General features: G+C 39.2%; 2 protein-coding genes across 2 annotated transcripts in view; one reads left to right on the forward strand and one right to left on the reverse strand.

Annotated features, from left to right (window-relative positions):
• Positions 1-440, forward strand: part of KMO (kynurenine 3-monooxygenase) — a 41,341-nt gene extending 40,901 nt beyond the window's left edge. Inside the window, exon 15 of the mRNA XM_019746830.3 lies at positions 98-440. Coding sequence (XP_019602389.2) covers positions 98-271 — 174 coding nt within the window. The 3' untranslated portion in view covers positions 272-440. The remainder of the gene's footprint in view (positions 1-97) is intronic.
• A 3,557-nt stretch (positions 441-3,997) lies between these two features.
• The window catches only part of OPN3 (opsin 3), a 31,551-nt gene continuing 13,384 nt past the window's right edge, over positions 3,998-22,164 (reverse strand). Inside the window, exons 2-4 of the mRNA XM_019746832.3 lie at positions 13,842-14,161; positions 7,054-7,305; positions 3,998-4,304 (exon numbers count right to left, since the gene is read on the reverse strand). Coding sequence (XP_019602391.3) covers positions 4,038-4,304; positions 7,054-7,305; positions 13,842-14,161 — 839 coding nt within the window. The 3' untranslated portion in view covers positions 3,998-4,037. The remainder of the gene's footprint in view (positions 4,305-7,053; positions 7,306-13,841; positions 14,162-22,164) is intronic.

Consider the following 22,164-nt stretch of genomic DNA (forward strand, 5'->3'; position numbering starts at 1 on the left):
ACAAAGGAAATTGTATACCCCTTGATCTAAGAATGAAGTCTATTTCAATATTTTAATCTTTGGACAAATAAGAGAGAGAGTTTTGCTGTCTTTACAGGTGATAAACAAAGGAGTCTTTTTCTTTGGAACACTGATAGCCATCGGTAGTGCCTACCTACTAATACGCTCCATGTCACTGAGACCCTTGGACTACTTGAGAAGACCATGGGATTGGGTCACTAACTTCCAAAATACAGGATATGTTTCCCTGCAAACTCCATGGAGTCACTAGAATAAATCTTCAATGTCATCAGCAAGCGATAGAAAGATCCTGAAGTAGCAAATATACTTGATTTCTCTGTAACCAAAACAAAGGATCAAAACCATGTTTCACATCATAATATTTATTTCACTAATGGAAGACGTTCGTCAGCTTAATAATTAAATTAAATGTAGAATTTATCTGTGTGTTCACTGTAATTATTTAAAAAGGGGGGGAGGATTTCCAGTCAAGATGGCAGAGTAGGTAAACACAGTTCTCACTTTTTCTCAGGACTGTCAATCACAACTAAACCACAGAACAACCATTATTGAGAATCACCTGAAGTCTAGCTGAACTGAAGCCCTACAACTATGGACATACAAAAGAAGCCACCTGGAGACTGGTAGGAGGGGCAGAGACGCAGAACAGGCTGGTCCTACACCCACATGTGACCGTTAAAAATCAGGAGGGATATCAGAGCTGCAGAGGATCCCCCCCACCCTGAGGAGTGAGGTGTCTCAGCCCCTCCCTAGCCCAGGTTTTCAGTGCCCAGGAGAGAAGTCCCCATAACTTTTGGCTGTGAAAACCAGTGGAGATTGTAGCTGAGTAAGACAGATGCGGCCACACTCCCAGGTGCTCCTCTTAAAGGGCCCGTGCAAGAACTTACTCACCGACAGACTCACTCACGCTGAGCTCCAGGGCTGGGGCAGCAGATTGAAAGGTGCCAGGGACAGACGGGTTCAGGTGGGGGTGAGACTGAATTATTTGGCTTTCAGGGTGAGGACTGTAGGGGCAGTTTGCTCCTGGATGGAGGAGCTGGCAGAAGCTCCTGCTTCTGTTTTTTGTTGAGCTCTCCCCCTCCCTGCGTGAAGACGCAGGCAGACGACATATGTGAGTCTTCATCAAACTGACTAACACCTTTCACCTGGCCCACCCTAGTGATTCTCTGAGACCCCGCCCTACCCAACTTTCCAACACATCCAAGCTGCTTCCAGTGGCTTTTCTATATAAACGTCCTGCCTTGGCTCATGGTGGGGACTTTCCTAAAATCTCTCAAAGGTTCACAAAACCTAAACAAACAGTATCTGGCTTCAGCATGTCCTGTACCTCTGGCTGAGCAGCCCTAAGCCTGGCTAGTGACTGCTGGCCTAGGTTGGCAACTTGGCCTCTCAAGGCACCTTCATATGGAATATTGTTTGGCCATGGAAGGGAATTGGTTATTGCAAACTGTGGCAACATGGATGGACCTGAAGGGTATTGTATTGAGTGAAGTATGTCAGACAGAGAAAGACAGACGCAATGTGATTTTGCTTATATGTGGAATTTAAAGAACAAAACAAACAAAACAGAAACAAACCCATAGATACCGAGAACATTTCGATGATTGCCAGATGGGAGGGAGGTTGGGAACGGGTGAAAAACGGGAAGGGATTACGAAGTACAAATTCGTGTTATGAAGTAGTCATGGGGATATAGGGTATAGCATAAGGAATATAGTCAATAATGTTGTAATAACTAAGTATGGTGTCAGATGGGTACTAGATTTATTGGGGTGATAGATCGGAGGAGGCTTGGGCTGACATAGTGAAAAAGGTGAATGGATTTAGGGGTACAAATTGGTAGTTGCAAAATAGTCATGGGGATGTAAAATAAGGCATAGGGAATATAATCAATTATATAATACCTAATATGGTAATAACTATTATGCCAGGTAGGTACTAGACTAGTCAGGGGAACCAATGCTTAAATTAGATAAATGTCTAACCACTACACTGTACACCTGAAATTAATACAAAATAATATTGAATGTCAACTGTAATTGAAAAATTAAAAGGGGAGGTGAAGGGGAATAAAAAATAAAAATAAAATAATTTAAAAAAAATCACTTTAAGTTGCAACATCCCCCACAACACTGCAGTTAAGTGAGGTCATTCTAAACATAGAAGGAAGTGCAATAACTAACACCTCACTCACTTTGGAAAAAGTTAGGCCCTAGAGTCCTCCAGGAAGACACTGACACACCTTTTTCTTTAAAAGACAAAATAGAGGTCACCATACGATTGACTCAACATGTGGGACTAAATATTACAATTTGCCTGACATGTTCACTACACTTTTCATCACCTGGATGATGGAACATAACTAAGCACAGGGCTCAGATTCACTTGACAAAACTAGAAGTATAAATGAGAAATTTGAGGGCTTTCTAGAGAGTTCAAAATGAATCCATTGTTTTTCCTACTCTTCAAATGCCAGTATTACCTTCCAAAGATTTCTTAAAAGGCTGTTAATGCCATACTAAGGAAGGGCTGCATTTACAAATTAAATATCTACATATATAAGAGAGTAGAAAGGAAACAAAGGGAGACAGTTTTCATAGAACTATGAAGCCATGTTTTTTTCATTTCCAACTCTTAGAAGCAATTTACTCACTTATTCTTGAACTTCATGCTGTGGCAGAACCAGAAATAAACTTGACTTTAAATGTTCATTTCAGATCACCCAGTGAGGAGCATCTCAGAGAAAAAGAAATTGCTTTTTCCTAATAACATGTGGTATTCTGATAATGGTCAGTGTGATTACCAACAAGTACAGTTTTGACTTCTTTTTCTTAATTGCTTTTAAAAAATAAAAGTGTTTCCTACTTAAAAAAAAGTTTTCTTTGGTTCCTCCTTCAATAGGCTGACTGAATCATTTAGAAGTCTTTAAACATGATTCATTATGAAGATGCAACATTAGTAGGACTGTCTTCTAAGACATAAAAATTAGACAACCAAATGAAATAATTCAGTTTCTTTTCCATATTGTCAAAGAAATCCTTGAGTTCTAATAATCCATGTTTAGTCTAAACAATGACCAATGGTAAAATGGCCTCTACACTAACACTATTAAATTATCCAGTGGATTGATTGAAGAGTAATCAAGATTAAATAATACATTTTATGAGTATAGTTCTATATTTACTTTTATCACCCTTCAAATGTAGGAACTCCTTTTCCAAATCCTGAACTCTTGGCAAAATTGTGGGAAATTATTAGAAGATCATCCTGCCATATTCATGTTTGAAATGATGTAGATGGAGATACCCATCTGCCATCAACACAATCTTTAGCATGAACACCCTCTACTAACGTATGATTGCCTATACCCATGATTACCTTGAAATTAGCCATCCTATTTTCTTTGCTGTGTGGCTCTTTGATAGTATCTTCTAGAGCTTGCTTAGCAGGACATTTGTCTGAAATGCCTCTTTATCATATTAACATATAGCAACAGTCTTTTGTTTCAAGTAAAGTTAGGGAATCAATTTTCTTTTTCACCCTAGAATTGTCTGTAATAAATTTGATGGGTCAAACATTTGACACGACAGTGAATAGAATCCAACACTACAGAAAATTCAAGATTTTTCTAGCTATTTCACACCTGTGTATGAGACAGTTATTTTTATAACTACTTATTTTTGAGAAAAATGTATTGTGTGCCTTGGAAATATATAGTCATTTAAAAAATACATTTGAAATGAAAAATTTCCAACATGTTAGAAGTTGATGGTGCCATATGCTCCTCGTACACCACAGTGGTTTTTCACTATGTAAAGCACCCATTGAATTAAAATAATTTCTTTGCTCAATTGCTTCCAGAGATTAGAGAGCACATGGGCAATTCGGATTTCCTGCTGGCTCACCGAAGTTCTTTTGATATTACATAGAATGGGGACTTCAAAACAGACCTCATAATGGAAGTCTAAAAGTAGTGTTCAATTTAAGTACCCATCTTTCATTATAATTATTTATTCTTATAAAGGTCGTATTTGGATTACATCAGCTTTAGATCCATTTTTCGTTTTGTCACCGTCGTCAACTGATAATGATTCATCACTGGTAATGATAAAAATGATGGAAGAAGAGTTAAAAGTCACTTTTTTCTTTGGCCTGTCCCTGTCTTTCTGTGACATCACAATGGGTCTGAGCCGTATTTCACTCCCGTCTGCCTGTCGGTTTGTAGCAGGCCTCTGGCACCTCAGCAGTCGGAAACATAGGAGCTGCAACAGGAATCTTCGAAACTGGGCAGAGAGAAAATAAAGCTGAATAGTAAGAAAAGTTTGGCCCTTAATCTGGATTAACATTCAAGAAAATTAGTTACATTTAATTTGGGTTGTTCTCTTCTATCTATTACCTGATGGGAGTGTGGGATTAGGTGTTACTCAGATCTGCCCAAGTAACTCTGGAGCTTTGTCTTTTATTTATTTTAATTCTTATTTACTAGACCACCTAGAACTATTTCAGTACCTCATACTCTTCAAGCTGCATGAACCTTCTATAAGGGCAGCTAGATCTGTTTTTCTAAGGGATTTTGAATGAAATTCACCCCACAAATCTTCAGTGAGCACTGTGCATCCTACTACGTGACAGCGTCTGTGCTACAATCTGGGGAGATTATGGGCTGCAAGGTCAGATAAGGCAGAGAAAACAGACTGATACACTCATGAATATTCCTTCAGTTAGGTGAAGATTTTTTTTTTTCTGTCAAGATTACGAATCAGTTGGAGAAAAAAAACACCGCAACAGAGAGTGCTAACGTTCACCAACACCCATGTTTCTTGTCTCTGTCCTGGGTGTAACACGATTTCTCAGCCCCCTTTCAGGGGCTCTTCCTTGCTCTTCCCTGTCTGTAACAACCTCGGGGGTCAAGGTCGGAAGATGGTCACATCACAACATGGAAGGAACTCTCATTTCTAAATGACTGTGTGGAACAGACCCCATCTTTCCACCATGTATAGTGGACCGTGGACTCTGATTTCAGCGAGCAATATGCTTTTCCTTGTTAATCTACGGACACGTTGGGGTTTTTTTGTTACAATAGGTAGTCTATCATGGCCAATAAAACATATACATAAAAAGTTACTTAATTTTTATCTCCTTTGTTTAGAGCAAAATAAAAGTGTCATACATGGACTTTCCCAGATCAGAAAATATCAATTAAAAATATAATAGCTACATTAATTTCTATCTTCTTTGAAGACCATTGATAGGCAACTTAACAATTAACTTATACTCACATTAAAAATATTTATTTGAAAAAAAATTTACTTGTTAGAGACTTTATGGATTCACCAAACTATTGTTTGGTATGTCAGATTAAGTGCTAAAGATATATTATTGTAAGTGTTAAGTAGGGTATGTATACCAGAAAAGTGCTTTCCCATATAAATGGTAAGCTCCTTGAGGATAAAGATCAGTCTTTCACTTATTTATTTAGTTGTTTTTGTTTATTTGTTTATTGCATCTTTTAGACTTCCTTTCAAAGTGTGTTTTTGGGAACCAGAAACATCAGGATCACGTGGGAGCTTTTGCTAAAAATGTAGAATTTTGAACAAACATTTTTATGCATTTTTTAAAAGATCTCCAGATGTGGTTTCTGCACCTTGAAGTTCCAAAAGCAATGATTTACAGTCCGTTAGCCCAGAAAGGGCACAAAAAATATTTGTTAACGTGTTTAAAATGTACTTGCTTGCCTGTTGAGGTGGTAGTCCATAAAATAAGGAGGCCTTATACTTCCTTAATAAATTAAAGTTATAATTCATCTCACTAGAAAAATCCACATGTGCAAATATTCAAAAAGTTTTATTAACAATTTCAGGGGTTTCAAAGGCTCTCTTGCAGCCAATTACTAAGAGTTAAGAAATTCTTTGGTTCTTAAAAACTCCAGGTTAAACATTTCAGGTTCAAGGCAACATGAAAAGGAGGGAAAGAGCATCAGTGAAAGGAGATTGAAGCCATATGAAAGTAAGCTCAGGAGAGAGTAAACCCACATTCAAGGGAAAGGAAAGGTCTAAGAAGAAAGAGGAAGATTTAGTGGTGAACATTATCAGGTTGATATACAAGTGCCCTCTTCTTCCAAACCCTTAGGCATTAGAAGTCAGAGTAGTTATTTTGTGTGATTAATATGACCTGCTACTTTAAAATTCCAATATTGTAATTAACCACTATTCATAACTTAAATTCTCTGATCTTTAATCTTTGTAACTTAGAGGCTCAGCCAGCTTCACATCAATCAAAACGAGGGCTCTAGCAGACATGACGGACAGCCATCACGTCAAAACCTTTCTACTACAGAAATAAATGATAGACTTCCTAACAGATCTGGAGGCAGTTTCCTGAGCCAAATTAATCTTAATATGTGTAGCCAAATTAAGCTACACATTGGCTACACATGTGAATAATAACCCAACTAACTGCTAGTGGTTCCTGTAACCCCAAGTGAGGAGGGATAAGCATGGCTTCTGGGATTCAAGAAAACAAGGTTCAAGTTCAGGCACCAACACTTCCTGGATCAGGCAAGTTATTTAACTTCTCAAAACATATTTCATAATCTAGAAATAAAATAAGGAATGCTATTAGTGCCTACTTCATGGACTTTTGTAAAGATAATAGGTGTAAGCCACATGGTACAGTTAGAATTTTAAATGTACATACTTGCTTTATTTGCCATGGTCTGGAACAGACACACAATCTCCAAGTCATGTCTCTATTGTTAAGTTTCGTTGTGGCTGTTATTGTTACTAAACATAAAATGTTTTCTGATGATTCGAACATTAATTTTAATAAAACTTTACTTAACAAGCATGGACTCCCAATGGTAGTTCTCGAAATTATCATTTTCTTTGGGAATATCCTATTTTTTTTCTTGAAGCCTTTACTTTAGTGTAAAATTCTTAAGTTTGGCTTTTATCATTGAAGCTACTCTGAATTATTTCTGTAAAAGCATCATATGTCCCAGAGTGAAAATAATCAGTTAATTATAAAGCTTACCTTTCTGATCATGAAGATATAAATAACTGGATTATATACAGTGCTCGATTTAGCAAAGAGATACGAGACAATAGACACTGTTGGAGTGACCACATGTCCATAACCATTAACCACCAAGAAACAGATCACAATATAAGGCATCCAAAAAGTCAGGAAGGTGACTATCATGAAAAAGCACATTTTGGCTACTTTCTTTTCATATCTTAAAATCTTGATCACTTGAATTGTCTGAAGATCTTCAACACAATGAAGCTGCAGGAAGAAGAAAGAAAGGGCTGAAAAACGAAAGAATCACTTTTGTTGGTGGTTTTCCTAAAAGATATTCAGACACTGTTCTTGGCCCCACCTTAATGGAGAGGGAACTGAACAGGGCCTTGGAAGGCTGACTGCTGGTTCCGCATCTGAGCCCAGCCTTTAATCTCTCTGGGCCTCAGCCTTCTCACCTTTAACATAGTACATTGAACTACATAGCCTCTTACATCATTTAGTGGATTTTTAATGTGTTCTAATTGAGTTAAAGAATAAAATGGATTATTTTGCCTAGATCTTCATGTCACTAAAAGACAGCCTGAATGAGTCGTGATAAACTGGAAACAATTTCTTCATGATCCTGGAAACTCTTTTATCCAGAGCATAAGCCTCAGATTCTCAAACCAGGAAGCAAGCTTGTGATGTCAGGAGTTCTCCATGGATAAGCCTACAGCTAGTCTTGAGAGGAACTTAGTTCCCAAATGAATTCTTGCTAGAAGCTACTGTGACTTCCAATTCACAGCTAATGACTATAAGGGATTTGATGAGTAATTTGTTTGTTACTAGTTTCATCAGGGCCTTGGTTGCAGAAGAGAGCACTTAGTAAAACCTAGGTACCTCCATTTCTTTAAAATCAGCATATCTACTCCTCTTTTGTCCCCATTAAAGTTATTAAGGAGTAATGGTCTACAGTTGTAAAGTTCTTTGAGTTTCTCAGATGAAAGTTTCTTTGGAAGTTCCTCCTATTTTTAGTATGTGTTATTAAAATGAGAGGGAAAATATTTCTTTACACCAACAGTATGTTCTTAAATAAAATGGTTATTTCTGACAATACTAAGACCATTGTCATGCAGGGTGTCAGGCGAGGTCTCTAGTGCCGCTCCCCGCATAAGAACACCCATGGAGCCATAGATAGGGGGTCATACCACTATAGTTTCGCTGGCGGCTGGGTTGGAGACACAGGAAGCAGGAGCCACACAATCCGCAAACCGCCATCCACTTTTCTCTGCCAAACGACGTCACTTGCAAAATGCAATCGCCTCTCTGCAATCCGCAATCCACTCTCTACCCTTGCCAGTGCCCAGTTGCTGCAAGCGTAGCCACGGCAGTTATATTAGTGGCCAATGGCTCACTGGTTACAGCTGACGGCCAACTAGCCACAGCTGATGGCCATCCAGTCACAGTTGATGGCCATTTACTACCTGAGCCAGCACCTTTCCATGTGAGGCCGAGAGCCCGGAAACTGCACTCCTGGCTCTGTTCCCACAACTGTTGTGCTATAAAAAAAAAATGCTTTATAGATTTTTAAAAAGTATGTATCAGCATATTGCTGATACTTAGTATATAATTTTTAACTGGGAAATTTGTTGCATTTCAACAAACTATATATTCATTTTATTTCTATCATCAAAAAAATTAAGGAAATTTTCAAATAAATCAGTTAGAACATGTGCTTATTGTATTTTAAGTATATTCGAATTGATATATCTAAATTACTGATATCTAAAATTATATTTAAGAAATTATATTCTTACTGGAATCATGTATACATATTGACAAAGAATAGAAGAAAACATGGATAATTAAAATGTTTGATTTTTTTTAGAGTAGAGAGAATGTGTGTGTGTGCAAGTCAGTGCTAAATTTCTGGTACTAATATTATCTGTGTGTGCAATTCTATTTGAAAAGAAATTATTTTTTAAATGTAAAATTATTTTACTTTCAGAAACGAACTTTTCTGGACGGTGGATATTTTTCCCAAGAGTTTTTAAGAAGCTTGTAGAGTTCTAGTAAAAGCTCTAGATTTAGAATTAGATCTGGGTTCATATCCCAGATTCACCACTTTTGTTCCCTGTGTGATGTTTTACTCTATTACCTTCTCTAAGAATAAAGACTAAAGGAGGTTAAAACAAATAACTTATTAGTGTTAACAGAAGTTGGGTCTCAGTTCCACATGTATGACTTTGTGGGATTGTTTTCAAGATTATTTATTTATATTTGAATTATATTAGAAACAAGTATACTTATATATGTATATAGTTTTTTTCAATGACACTTGACAGTCAATATTATATCAATTTCGGGTGCACAGCATAGTGGTTAGACATTTATATAATTTATAAGGTGATCCCTCGGTAAGTCTATTTATTACCATATTATAGTTATACATAGTTATTACCATATTACTGACTATATTCCCCATGCTGTACTTTACATCCCCATGACTATTTTATAACTACCAGTTTGTACTTATAAATCCCTTCACCTTTTCATCCTATCCCCCAACCCCCCACCCATCTGGCAACCATCAGTTTTTTCCCTGTATCTATGAATCTGTTTCTGTTTTGTTCGTTTATTTTGTTTGTAGATTCCACCTATAAGTGAGATCATATGGCATTTGTCGTTCTCTGTCTGACTCATTTTACTTAGCATAACACCCGGTAGGTCCGTCCATGTTGTCGCAAACGTAAGGCTCCATTCTTTTTATGGCCGAGTAATAGTCCTATGTACTTTTATAACACTATGGGATATTTGGAATCATGATTCCTCAGCGTTTCAGTTAACTACTGACATAACCACATCCCAGTGATCTGTCCCCCAAGTCCCCACTGTCAAGGGCCCAACATTTTTATCTGTACTGGGACAGTCAGTCCTCATCTCTCACCATTTATCAAAGCAAAGTGCTCATTTCTCGCTTTGGAATTGCGTGCATGCTGGAGAAGTTAACTTAAGAAAATACTGGTCTATACTTCCCCAGTTCCTCTCTGGTGTAAGGAGAAGGTCCTGACTAATGTTTCAGATTATGGGGGCTGGTATATGTGAAGTTTCCGTGATGAGTTTTCATTTATCTCTTGTCCTCTTTATTTCATCCCTGTCTATTCTTTCACTTTGCTCATTCAACATTTTCTGAATAAAGAGCTCTATGTCATGTCTCACCCTCTGTATTCAATCATTTGAGGGTATTTTTTAAAATTGCTGTGGATGGAGCAAGAGCATAGGCACCGCTGTCAGATTTGTTCTAAGGATGAACCACTTGAGACAAATTTCCCGCAAGCCCCTCTAGGTGTCCTGTGCCGACATAAACGGCAGGTGCCCAGTGCTTGTTGATTCACACGTCTGTAGGTTTTCCTACTTCACGTGTCCTCATTCTCACGTGCGTACCAGTGTCTCCATTGCTGCTATGAGACACCCCTCTGGATAAGGAAATAGAGTCAATTGCTTGCACAGGGTCTGTGTTTTACTCATTGCACAGTCTAGTCAAGTCTCTTTGTTCTTTCACCACTTCCCTTTCCTATGCTCTGTTTCTCACTCCAAAAATAGTCACTGATTACCTATTATATGCAGGTATTATTCCAGCTGTAAGTGAAAAAAATAAATAAGACTGTGTCACTTGTCTTGAGGAATTAACTCACTATTGGGTGAGGGTGACAAGCACACATACAGACTGCTTCCATGAGTGATACATGCCATGAGGAGGCAGGGAGGCGAAGGGAGTACACAGGATGGGTAATCAATCCAGAGGTGGGTCAGAGCAGAAAGATCCTGAACTTAGCCTTCTGAGGTGAGTGGGAGTTAGCCACGAAAGGAGAAAAGACAGAAGAATGTTCCAGGGAAAGGCAGCATGTTAACACAAAAAGGTAGAAGAGCACATGTCAAATACTGGGAACAAGAAATACTGCAGTTGGCTGGATCCTGAGGTGGCAAGAGAGGAGGGAATGTTAAGAAGTGATGCTGGACAGGCAGACAAGAGATGGTCATTCAGGACCTGGACGTCACACTCAGGGACTTTGTTTTTAATCATGAAGGCAATGGAACCCCTAAAAAATTTTAAGCTAGGCAGTGGCATGAGAATATCTACATTTGAGAACAATGCCTCTGGTGGCAATGTGGAGAAAATGGACTAGAGGAAAGCAAGAATAAAAGAAAAAAAAAACTAAGGTGTTTTTGAATTGAGTGTGTGGCCGTGGGAGAGAGGGGAAAGGGCATATGGAAAAATGCTTGAGGTTGAATAGATTAAAAAGTGACCATTAGTTGGGTAGGGGGGAAAGAAGGATGGAGAGTAGTCAAAGACTAGTCCCTAATTTCTGGGTTAGGTAGCTAGGAGTGGTGACCGTTCACTGAGAAAGCGAATAGAGCAGTAGCAGATTTGTGGTGAAAGGTGACCAATTCATCTTCACATATGTTGAATTTGACGAGTCTATGGACCATCCAACTAGAAGTACTTAATAGGCAAGTGACTGTGAGCATCTGATACAGGTCAGAAGAACAACCTGATCAGCAACAGAGATTTCAAAGCCGCCAAGCTATTGTTAGAAGGAGAAACCCTGGCAGTATATGAGATTGTCCAAGGCTAGTGTGTGACATGAGATGAGAGCCAAGAACAGACTGCTGGCAAGTCCCATGCAAAAGAAGCCCTTGAAAGAGACTTAAGAAGATGGGCCAGTGAATCAGCAATAAAGACAGGAGAGAATGGGGTCCTAGAAAAATGGGAGAAGAAATGCAAAGTGGAAGTTGTCAATAATTCCAGAAGTCTCAAATACCACAGATGCCAGAAAAAATAGAAATGTGTCCACTGGATGTAACATTTGGGAGGCCATCCGTGACCTTAATGAGAGCGGTTTCTAGGACAGTGTGCTAGAGGAAGAAGGTGCTGATCTGCAACGGGTTGAGAAATAAATTCTAGGTGAATTTACTAAACCACAAACTCTTTGAGGCAGGGACTATACCTTATTCATTGTATCCTCAAAGCTTAGAAAATGTCTTGTGTTTCCATAACAAAGTACCATAGACTGATTGGATGAAATTTATTTCTCACAGATCTGGAGGCTGAGAAGTCTCAGATGAAGGTGCCAGCAAGGCAGGTTTCATTCTGAAGCCACTTTTCTTGACTTGGAGATGACCACCTTCTCTCTGTGTTCTTATATGGGGGGGGGGGGGGGGGAGAGAGAGAGAGAGAGAGAGAGAGAGATCTGGTCTTGCTTCCTGTTATAAGGGCACTAATCCTATTGTAAGAGCCCCAAAGACCACATGTCTCAATACCATCACACTGGGGGTTAAGGCTTCCACGTGAATTTTGGGAGAGGACACAGACATTCAGTCCGTAATTGTTTCATTTTGGATGCTGAGTAAATATTGGTCAAATGAATGCTTATTGAGTGATGATGTATCACCAAAAGCCACCAATGACTCTTTGAGTTAGCAGTGATGAGGAGAGAAATAAAGTGATAACTAGAGGGAGATAAGAGTATATTTTGCTTTTGTATTAAAAAGAGCCAGTAGAAGGGAGAGATAGAAGGTATAAGTGAAAGAGAAATTATTACTTGACAGAGGTCCCTGGGACAGAGAATGGCGTAGGGGGAATAACCAGAATACAGGATCAGTTTGGTCCTAATAGACCTCTTTCCCATTGCCCTGTAACTAAAGGGAGGGGTCTAAGAATAAATATAAACATAGAGGTTTGTATAAAGGGAGGCAGGGAGTTGAGGAGTTTCTTGATGATATCTTTATTTTACCCGATTAATAAGAAGCATGATTATTTGATAGAATGGGGGGAAGTAGAGCAAGAAATTAAAATGAGAATTGAGAATTTGTAGTAGCAATTGTGTAGAAAGAGTGGAGCATCTTATTATGAAAGGATTGCTAGACACTGCTGAGAGGACATCTGAGTATGGACACTGGAAATCTGGTGTCGTTTTTCTCCAGCTCCTCTCTAATTTGACTACAAGCATGCGGAAAACAGGTAATTGCATTGACCCAAAGATTTCTTTTTTTAACAAAATAGATGTGTGTGAAGAAAGTTGGATCATGGAAGTTCAGGACAGTGGGTCATGATTTTAAATGATACATGTGACTAACTTTGATTTAAAAAGAGATAGAGGTGAAAGCTAGAGGGGTTTGGCAGAGTGGGCAAGAGGTTTGATGAAAGAAGTGAAAGAAGAGTAGGAAGAAGCATCAAGTGAGCAAAAAAACATATACGGTTGAAGTTAAACACTGGAATATGGAGTGTGCCCCACATTCTGTTACATCAGATGTCCTTCTTGCTGCACCCAACAGGAAACCTGTTAGTGGTCAGTGCTGGCCTTTATGACTCAAAAATGATTTGCCAACAAAATATCTGTATTATTATTTAATGGTTTTATGTGACCTTTGAATGAATAAGATTATGGGACCTGTGGAGTTCCTTTTGTTAGAGTTCTTAAATTCTAAGAGTGCTGGAGACATAGGTTTTTCTGTGTGTGAGGTGTTTTTTTTTGGTTTTTTTTTTTTTTTTTTTTTGGTTTTTTTTTTTTTTTCTGTCTAGAATGCCTTTCCTTCCCTATTCTGTTAGAGAATGATGGTGTAGAGAGAAAAACTGTTATTCCTCATTGGTCTTTCCAGAGAGTGACTCATAGTGCAAAATTCTATAAAACGGGAAGTCCCCTCCAGCTGCTCCAGCTGTGGGCAAATACTCATCATGGAGGAAGTTTGATTCTCCTCTACACAAAATTTTCTACCCTGGACACGGTTTGGGGGAGGGGCATTTGTAGTCTTCAACTCACCATTCGAATGGAATACAGAATATGGCCATAGCAATGGGCTGTGACACCCACCGGCACCACCAGGCAGCCAAGGAATAAGAGAAGCACGAAGGAGGAATCGTTGGCATCCTTGGATTTCCAGTCCACAGTGCAGCCTAGTCCATGTGCATCCAGGATATACCTGTTCCAGCCTAGGAGAGGGGCCCCTGACCACGCCAGTGAGTACAGCCAGATATAGGTAATGGCCCTCCAGGCCCAGGAGAAATCGATCACTCTGGCACGGACCACGCGAATGTAACGTTCATAGGCCAGCACAGTGAGGGTGGTCATGGAAACAGTGCCTGCGGGAAGAGAGAGTGTGACAGTGTAGCATGGCACCAGGGAACACAGATGTCACAGAGGCTACGTTCTCCACTGGAGACTCCTGACAGTGTGTCTGGAACCAACATAGTGCTCTAAAAGCTGAAATATCTGAGAGGAATCATGCCTCACAGTCCCCAGGAAATTCGAATGGAAATATATTTACCCATAAAAGAAAATGTGGAATAGAAAATGGTGTGTGGGTTGCAGCAGGACAAAAATAAAAGCCTTAAAACCCACCTGCCCCCATGATGCAGCTGTTGTGTTATGTTTTCTGTAGAGAGAAACTCGAGCAAATCAGGGAGAAACAGTAAAGTGAGCGTCTCTTTGCTTTTTCCTTCTTACAGCTGTGTCTGACTCAGCTATTAGAGATAAAGTCAAAATGGGTTCCACAAATGTGAACCGACCAAAGAAATGGAAAAATTACACAGGGAGCTGCCGTAACCTACCTGCTAGCAGACGGCAGCTGATGGACAGTTCACATGCAAGGATTGCTGGCAAGGGAGTGAAGTCTTCTGCACTCCCACAGTCTTCATTTATACCTCTATTTTACAGTAAATACACCTTAACAATACTACTTGTTTATTTCCCTGCCTCTCCCCAGAATGATTCAGTCACTTCACAAGCTCCTAGTGACCACCTATGTGTGCCGGGTACTGTGCTGACACTGGAGGTTCCATAATAACAGAAACTCAGAGCTCTAGCTGACTGGAGGGAATGCATGTGTAAACACCTGTAATACTGTACAAGGTGTAAATACTATACAATCCTGATACATTGTATCTCATTCATTTCTGATACAATGCATTGTGGGAATCAAAGAAAATGGGGCCTTTGTGAACAAGGCAGGAGAAGCACATTCCGGGAAGAATGAAGAATTATGTACCGGAGCATCAAGGCCATTACCGAGTCTAAAACGACGAGAGAATTCAGATGCCAGGGTTCAGAGGACATGACAGGGAGATAAACTTAGAAAGAGCAGATGAGGCTATACCGAGAAAGACTTTTAATTTCTTGCTAAGGTTTTTTGTTTCTTTTTGATCTTTGGGAAAACAAAAAAAACCCCACAACTTTTCCTATATACAAGAGTAAATTATGAGTCTGTTCCTGTCATGTTTTTAAGCATGAAAGTGACAATGGTTAAGTTCTCCATTCTTCTTCCCCCATTTTTCTCTGAAAGGATACTCATTCTAGCAGTAGTACAGAACTTGAAACACTGCCCCATGCGTGGAGACCAGCTTGCAGGCAGTTGCAATAGTCCTGGCAAGACATTATGGGGTCTGAAGCCGGGTACCTTTAAAGGTATGAACGAAGTCTGGATTCTAGAGACATTGAGCAATTAGTATCAACAGAATCCATCGGTTTATGGAATGTGAAGAGTTGAGGGAAGGAGAAAAGTTGAGAATAACTTTAAAATACATGATAGGGAATATAGTCAATAATATTGTGACAACTATGTATGGTATCAGATGTGTACTAGACTTGTTGGGGTGACCACTTCATAAGTTATATGAATACCTAAACACTGTGTTGTACACCTGAAGCTAATACAAGATTATGTGTCGACTATAATTGAAAACTAAAAACAAAATTTTTTTTAATAAAATTTTTTAAAGGAATAACTTGGAGATTTCCAACCTATATGATGAGAGCAGAGTGATTACATTAATAGAGGTAAAACCACAAGGTATATGATAAAACTACAGAGGAGAAAATGAAACTGTGAGTTCCCTAGAATACATCAGCATAAAATGAGTGGGTCAAAACAGGTTGTAGAAAAATTGTTCTAATGGAGAATGAAAACAAGACTGGTATCATGAGAAGTAGAGTAGGGGTGTGGAGAGCAGGTTTTCAAGAGGCCTGGGAGTGGGTCCTAGCTCCCCACTAGGTGGTTCTGTGACTTTGGCAATTCATGCAGTCTCTTCAAACTTTAGTTTTATTTTTGTTTTCATAAAATTGCAAATCCCTTCACATTACAAAATTTTGTGATTTTACAATTATAAAAGTATCAAATGAAGAGATCCTACACCTAGAAAGCAGTTGACAGAACATAGTTAATATTCATTTATACCACGACAGGTTTGGGGTTTTTTTTGGGGGGAAGGGCAGTATTATTCCCAGTGTCTGTTACATGTGGCTATCAATAAGTGCTCATTGAATAAAGGAGTGAATGTTCAGTAAATACTTAAGTGACTGAAAGAAAAGACTGGGTTTTGGAATATGATATAGGAAATACTCCAGAAAGCAGTGATAAAATAGCAAAGAATAAACTTAAATTCATAGGTAATTCTGGGGACAAGAGAAATATCAAGTTTGATGTGTTGTCTTCAAAAATAAGAATCTATTTCCACCTTATTAAATTTTTCCCTAAACGTTATTTATCATCTTTTAACTGAGTATATTTCTAGAAGAAAATCTAGAAAGCTAAAGATAGTGACATAGTAAGTTCACTCTAACAAAATACTGTTTTGTATAGTTTACAAACTTTCTTATTAAATATAATATTTAATGATATATAGTTGCCTTTAAATGTTGAAATACAGTTTGGCCCTCAACTTTTAGTTAATTTACCTTGAATATGATTTGGTCCTTCAAAGGTAAGAAAACTTGCTGCAAATAATTGCACTATGTTGTAGGTTAGCAAATTTCAGTGTACCTTACTGATGAATAAATGAGTTCTTATGATTAAAGCAATAAGCTGATATAATTTTAACTTTCATTCATTCATTCAATATTTATTGCTTATCTACATGTGTCGATCACTATGCTAGAAAAGAGGTATAAAGAGGTGAGTGAAACAAGTGCCTCATGGAACGTACAGTGCAGTGGGCAGCAGAAATACTTCTAATTAAACACAGAGCATCATGTATCTCCCCAGAACTCCACAGCTAGTCGGACATCTAGAACCCTACGAAGTTTCCTCTGCTCTGCCTGAAAGATCTGCACATCAGTATATCTGAAGGTGGGCATATCAGAATGGTAGGGGCGATGGACGGGGCGGTGCCTGCAGACATGGTTACCTAGCTGCTGACGCTGAGCCCAAGGCTGCAGATAATGCAATAGTATTGAAGGAGTCCCGGTGAGGCTTCCACATCTGGCGGAGGGTCAGAGGGACAGTGGACGTGTCAGCACAGGAGAGTCCGGCTCCCTCCCCCAACTGCAGCAGACCCAGGCAGCAGCAGTGGAGATGCATCTCCCGCCTCCAGTGGCACCAGCGGCCATCGGGAACCAGGCAGCAGCATCGGAGGCTTATGAACCCGGCTCCCACCCGCCCACCACATCCCCCGCCACGGCGGTGGTGCCCTGAGACCCTGGTGACTTGGACACAGCAAGGGCACCCACCACCCAGGGGGTGACACCTCCCCACAGCCACCCTGGAGGCATAAGTACCGCAAGAGAAAACAAAAACTTTCACTATAGCACCATCTACTGGAAAACAAAAGAAAAACCTCTAATCATCAACCTGCTGAATTGTTAAAATAAAAAGGGTACCTAAATAAGAAAAGTGTTCACTAAAAACGCCCCAGAAGAACAACTCATCAGATGAATTATAAACAAAGAAATAAATAATTATGAAACAAAGTGATTAATTTTATAATAGAGGGTTGTTTGGGGGGGCCAAAATCTTGGATTCAATTCCAATTTCTACACATAATTACCACAACTCTGGAAAAATTAATGAACATTTCTGAACCTCAATTTTCCCACCAGTAAAACAGGAATAATTGTACCAAAATGCTGTGTGTGTGTGTGTGTGTTAAGTGACTGTATTAGGTAAAAGGGTCATATGAATGTATTTAGTAAAATGGTAATATAGACGGTATTATTATTATTATTGAATAGTTAAGTATCTGGGAGCAACATTCCTGTAAGTGGTGGAAAGTTGGCAGAAGGCACAGGAGGGGGTTGAGCTCCGGAGCTTGAATGTCTGAGTCTATTAATAGGTACAAATGCTCCAGAACAAAGTCATTTTCCCCCTTTGGCCACTAGATGTCCGCATTGAATAGCTAACTTACAGTTCAATGGTCTAAACTGGCTAAGTTTACAGCAAACGGAACAAGTGCTTAGAACCGGTACTGCTTGGATCATGCCCCCGATCTGTTAATCCCTAGCGTTAGATTTAACAGTTAATATCACAAGGTCCATGCCCTCAAGGAGCTCACACCCCAGAGAAGGGGTATAAGGAGAAAGTCCAAGTCTGACTGTAGGAGAAAGAATATCCAATTGGGAAAAGACTCTCTGGGAAGCAGGCACCACCTGATCACTCTTGAATCTTACGCACATTTTAACCAGGCAAATAAAGAGGGGTAGGGAGAAAGGGCTGTCAGCTCTGTTCCGGAGAGGAAACAGCTTATGTAAACACATGGAGACCTGACAGAGCGTGCACCATTTGGATTCCTGCAAATAATTCAATATGGTAGAAGCAGAGAGTTCTAGTAAGAGGAAAGTAAAAGGCTAGGGACTCTCCCAAGAAGGCCCTTACCTGCCAGGCAAAGAGCTTGGAATGTATCTCAAGGACTTTGAGGAGCCAATTGAAATGTTTTTGATTATAATGCTATGTACACGTGACCATATTTCTTCTCAAATAAAGAATAAAAATCTTGGAGTAAACATGGTCACCCCTGTAATTAACCAAACACTAAGGTGAAATGATGCTTAGAAATTGTCCCAGTCAGATTTCAATAAAAAGAAAAAATGTCCCTAATGGAAAGTAGCAAATATAGTTTAGAAGAACATAAAGCAAGACCAACTTCCTGCACTTTTTTCTAAGGGATTCCTTTTTCAACTTAAAACATTACTTGACAGTCATCACTTAATAATTTTTGACTATTAAATAAACCCTATAAAGTGTTCATTTTATGGGTGATAGCAAGTCTAATAGTATTCCTATTAGATTTGTCGTCTCTTGTTCTCCAATCACAATAATAAATTGAAAACCTTAGTATTTCATATGGTAGTTTATAATTTTCAAAGTCCTGTCCCATGTATTTTTCTCAGATCTTCGCAGACATGTGAGGCAAGAAAGGCTCCTTATCTCCATTTAAGAGTGTGGTACAAGGGGCTGAGATTCACGACTAACCTAAAGTCACAAGATTAGTGAGGTTTTGCTTTGAGGAGAACCCAGATCTTCTGCTTGTCTAGAACTCTCTGTGGATTCTCTCTAGAAACATCCAATAAAGTGAGTTGGTTGTGATTGATGGAGAAGCTTGAGGTCTTTTTAATTCTATGAAAAAATTCAATACATGAATAAATTATGGGATAGCCATGTGACTCCACACCTGCAATAACAATTCTAGTTCCTCAGTGTTCTTTCCTGGATTACTAACCTGACCCCGAGTAAAGAAAAGTTGAGACAGCCGAGAAGAGCAAATTAAAAATATGAGGGAATCTCAAGGGACCGAATTAAATCTGAATATAGTCATTTATCATTTATAAAGCTCTCAAAGGAGCTCAGACTTTAGGTTTTACAGCAGGTGGTAACATTGGTTCCATTTCAAGTTCCATTCTATTACCATGCTGTTGACTAAAGCAGAGTTTTGAAACACAGCCAGAGGACCAGTCACTTTTCTTGCAAGAATACATACAACACATTCAGCTGTAATTGTGTGTGTCTGTAAGTAACTAGTCCGCTAAAAACTATGACATGAGATACCTCAGGACAACAAAAGGAGAATTAAGAAAGAAGAGAAGCAGCATGTTAGACTGTGTTAAGGAAAAAGGTAATTGCTATATCCTGGGCAGTGCATAATGGGACAAAATGCTTAAGTTTAAAATACACATTTGTGAGGTGGCAGCATATAAACCCCATCTCAGTGACTAGTGTGGGGCAGTTCAGATTGGCATGAAAATATCATTTCCTCGAAAGTCTTAGTTATCCAGAGCCAAGAATGTCAAACTAAGAAGAGCTAAGGAAAAATTGGAGGTGGGGAAGGGAAAGTTTACAAATAGGAAGTATTTTGTCTAACACAAAGCAAAGCTAGTTGGTATTAAAGCAGGCTGGTTGCCAGATCCATTCACAGTCCACTCTTTCAAGCTCCTCCCCCACATTGTCTAATTGGGTTTCCTATAGATTTAACTCTCACCCTTGATGTTCAAGCTAAAACCCTCTAGACCTGAGCAGCAAGGCTCTCTCCCTTGGTAGGAACAGTGATTAGAAATGTCAGCTCTTGAAATAGCTAAAAATGATGAATCTCCTGGGGAGTTTGCTTAGTGTCCATTCCAAGCTCGGCCCTTGAAGGCCTGGACGTCACCTGAGAACCTGTATGGTCAACAGGCTACCCTGACGATTCCCACCAACTTTAGGAAAGGTTGGTCTAGATTAAAATCACATCTCCTTCATCTCTGTGGCCATTTGCTCATTTCCCAGGTTTTCCTCCACAGGCTCCATCACCCAAGGAGAAACACAAGAAACCAGGAGGGCTGGGTCTGCCTCCTTCCATTTCAATCCTATACCAAGGAAGATGGGGGGTGCGGATTACAAGGGAGCAGCAGATAGCAGTTCTACCAATAATGACGCTGCTGAAGAAACACTTAGGGAGTCAGAGGTGTTGAGGAGAAAAGGTAAAAATGGGGAGCATAAAAGAAAGAAGATTCATCAGAAATATTCAGAACTTTTTCTCTAATGTAATTTCCTCAAACTTGGCACTATTGACATTCTGGATGGGATAATTCTTTCTTGTGGGGAGGCTGTCTTGTGCATTGTAGGAATTAGCTGAACTCCTGCCCTCTACCCACTAGATACCAGTAGCTCCCCTTCCCAGTTTTGACAACGAAAGATGCCTCCAAACATTGTCAAATGTCCCCTGCAGGGCAAAATCACCCTGGTTTGAGAATCACTGCCTTGATGGAAGAAAGTTAGTAAAATTATTAGATGGACCATCTCATAGATTACTGAAACGTTCCCTATTTTTAAGTAGTGTTATTGACTCGCCCAGGCTTATCCACTAATAATATGAGGACCCAGGACTAAGGTTCTGATACATTTTCTCTGGGACTGGCCCAGGTTGGAACCTAGGAGGAGATGGAGGTACAGGGACAACAAGGAAGAGAAGAGATGCCGGGAAGTGGCTGGCAGCGCAGGACGGAGCTGCAGCACACACTTGTGCAAGGAGGCTGCAGTCTCATGACAAGGTTTCCGGTGCACTTCTTATCTTTTGCTTTTTCCTGTTGATAAACACCTGGTTGTTATTTATGTTTCAACAACAGGGGGCGTTACAAATAATGTTATGCTGTCGTAAAACGGGACTGCTAAGGGAACAGGACACACAGCTCACTTCTCTATCCTGTTTCACATAAATTACTTTAGGCAATTAACAACTAAATTACTTGCTGAAAAACAAGATTCTCTGCTCTTCCTCAGCAATACATTCCCCCAAATTTCTTCTTTATAATGGGCAATAAAAATACTGACATTAATACAAAAACTTGAACAGAAATTAAACTTACACATATAATGAAATTAACCTATGATGTAAAAATACTTCCCTATACTAGATTAGTAACATTTCTGTTCTTATTTTTAAGAATAGGGATGAATAAATACAGGAATAAGTCTCATACAACAGAAATGGGGTGCTCTGGGGCTTTAGTTATATGACGTGCAATAAAAAGAACTGGCATAAACCCCACTCACTGCACTGCCCCCAAGGATTCCTATTTCTTTAAAACTATAAAATGCCTAAGGATGTATTTCCTGCTGACTGGACTACAATCGGGTATTTATCTTCCTAATACACTTTGTCCACCCTGCAGCGCTGAATCCCAAAGTCATTCCTTTCCTCAGTGTGAAGCCATTTATTCATATTAGTTGTGTAGAGTGTATTAGTTATTCATATCGAGTGTATTAAGGAATATATATATATATATATGTGTGTGTGTGTGTGTGTATATATATATATATATATATATATATATATATATATATCAACAAGCAAATGCCAAAATTATAGGACATCAGCAGGAATAAAGATACTATATACAAAGA

This window comes from Rhinolophus sinicus, chromosome 6 (assembly GCF_057876585.1).
Source record: "Rhinolophus sinicus isolate RSI-liver-muscle chromosome 6, RSI-T2T, whole genome shotgun sequence".
In the NCBI taxonomy this organism is placed as follows: Eukaryota; Metazoa; Chordata; class Mammalia; order Chiroptera; family Rhinolophidae; genus Rhinolophus; species Rhinolophus sinicus.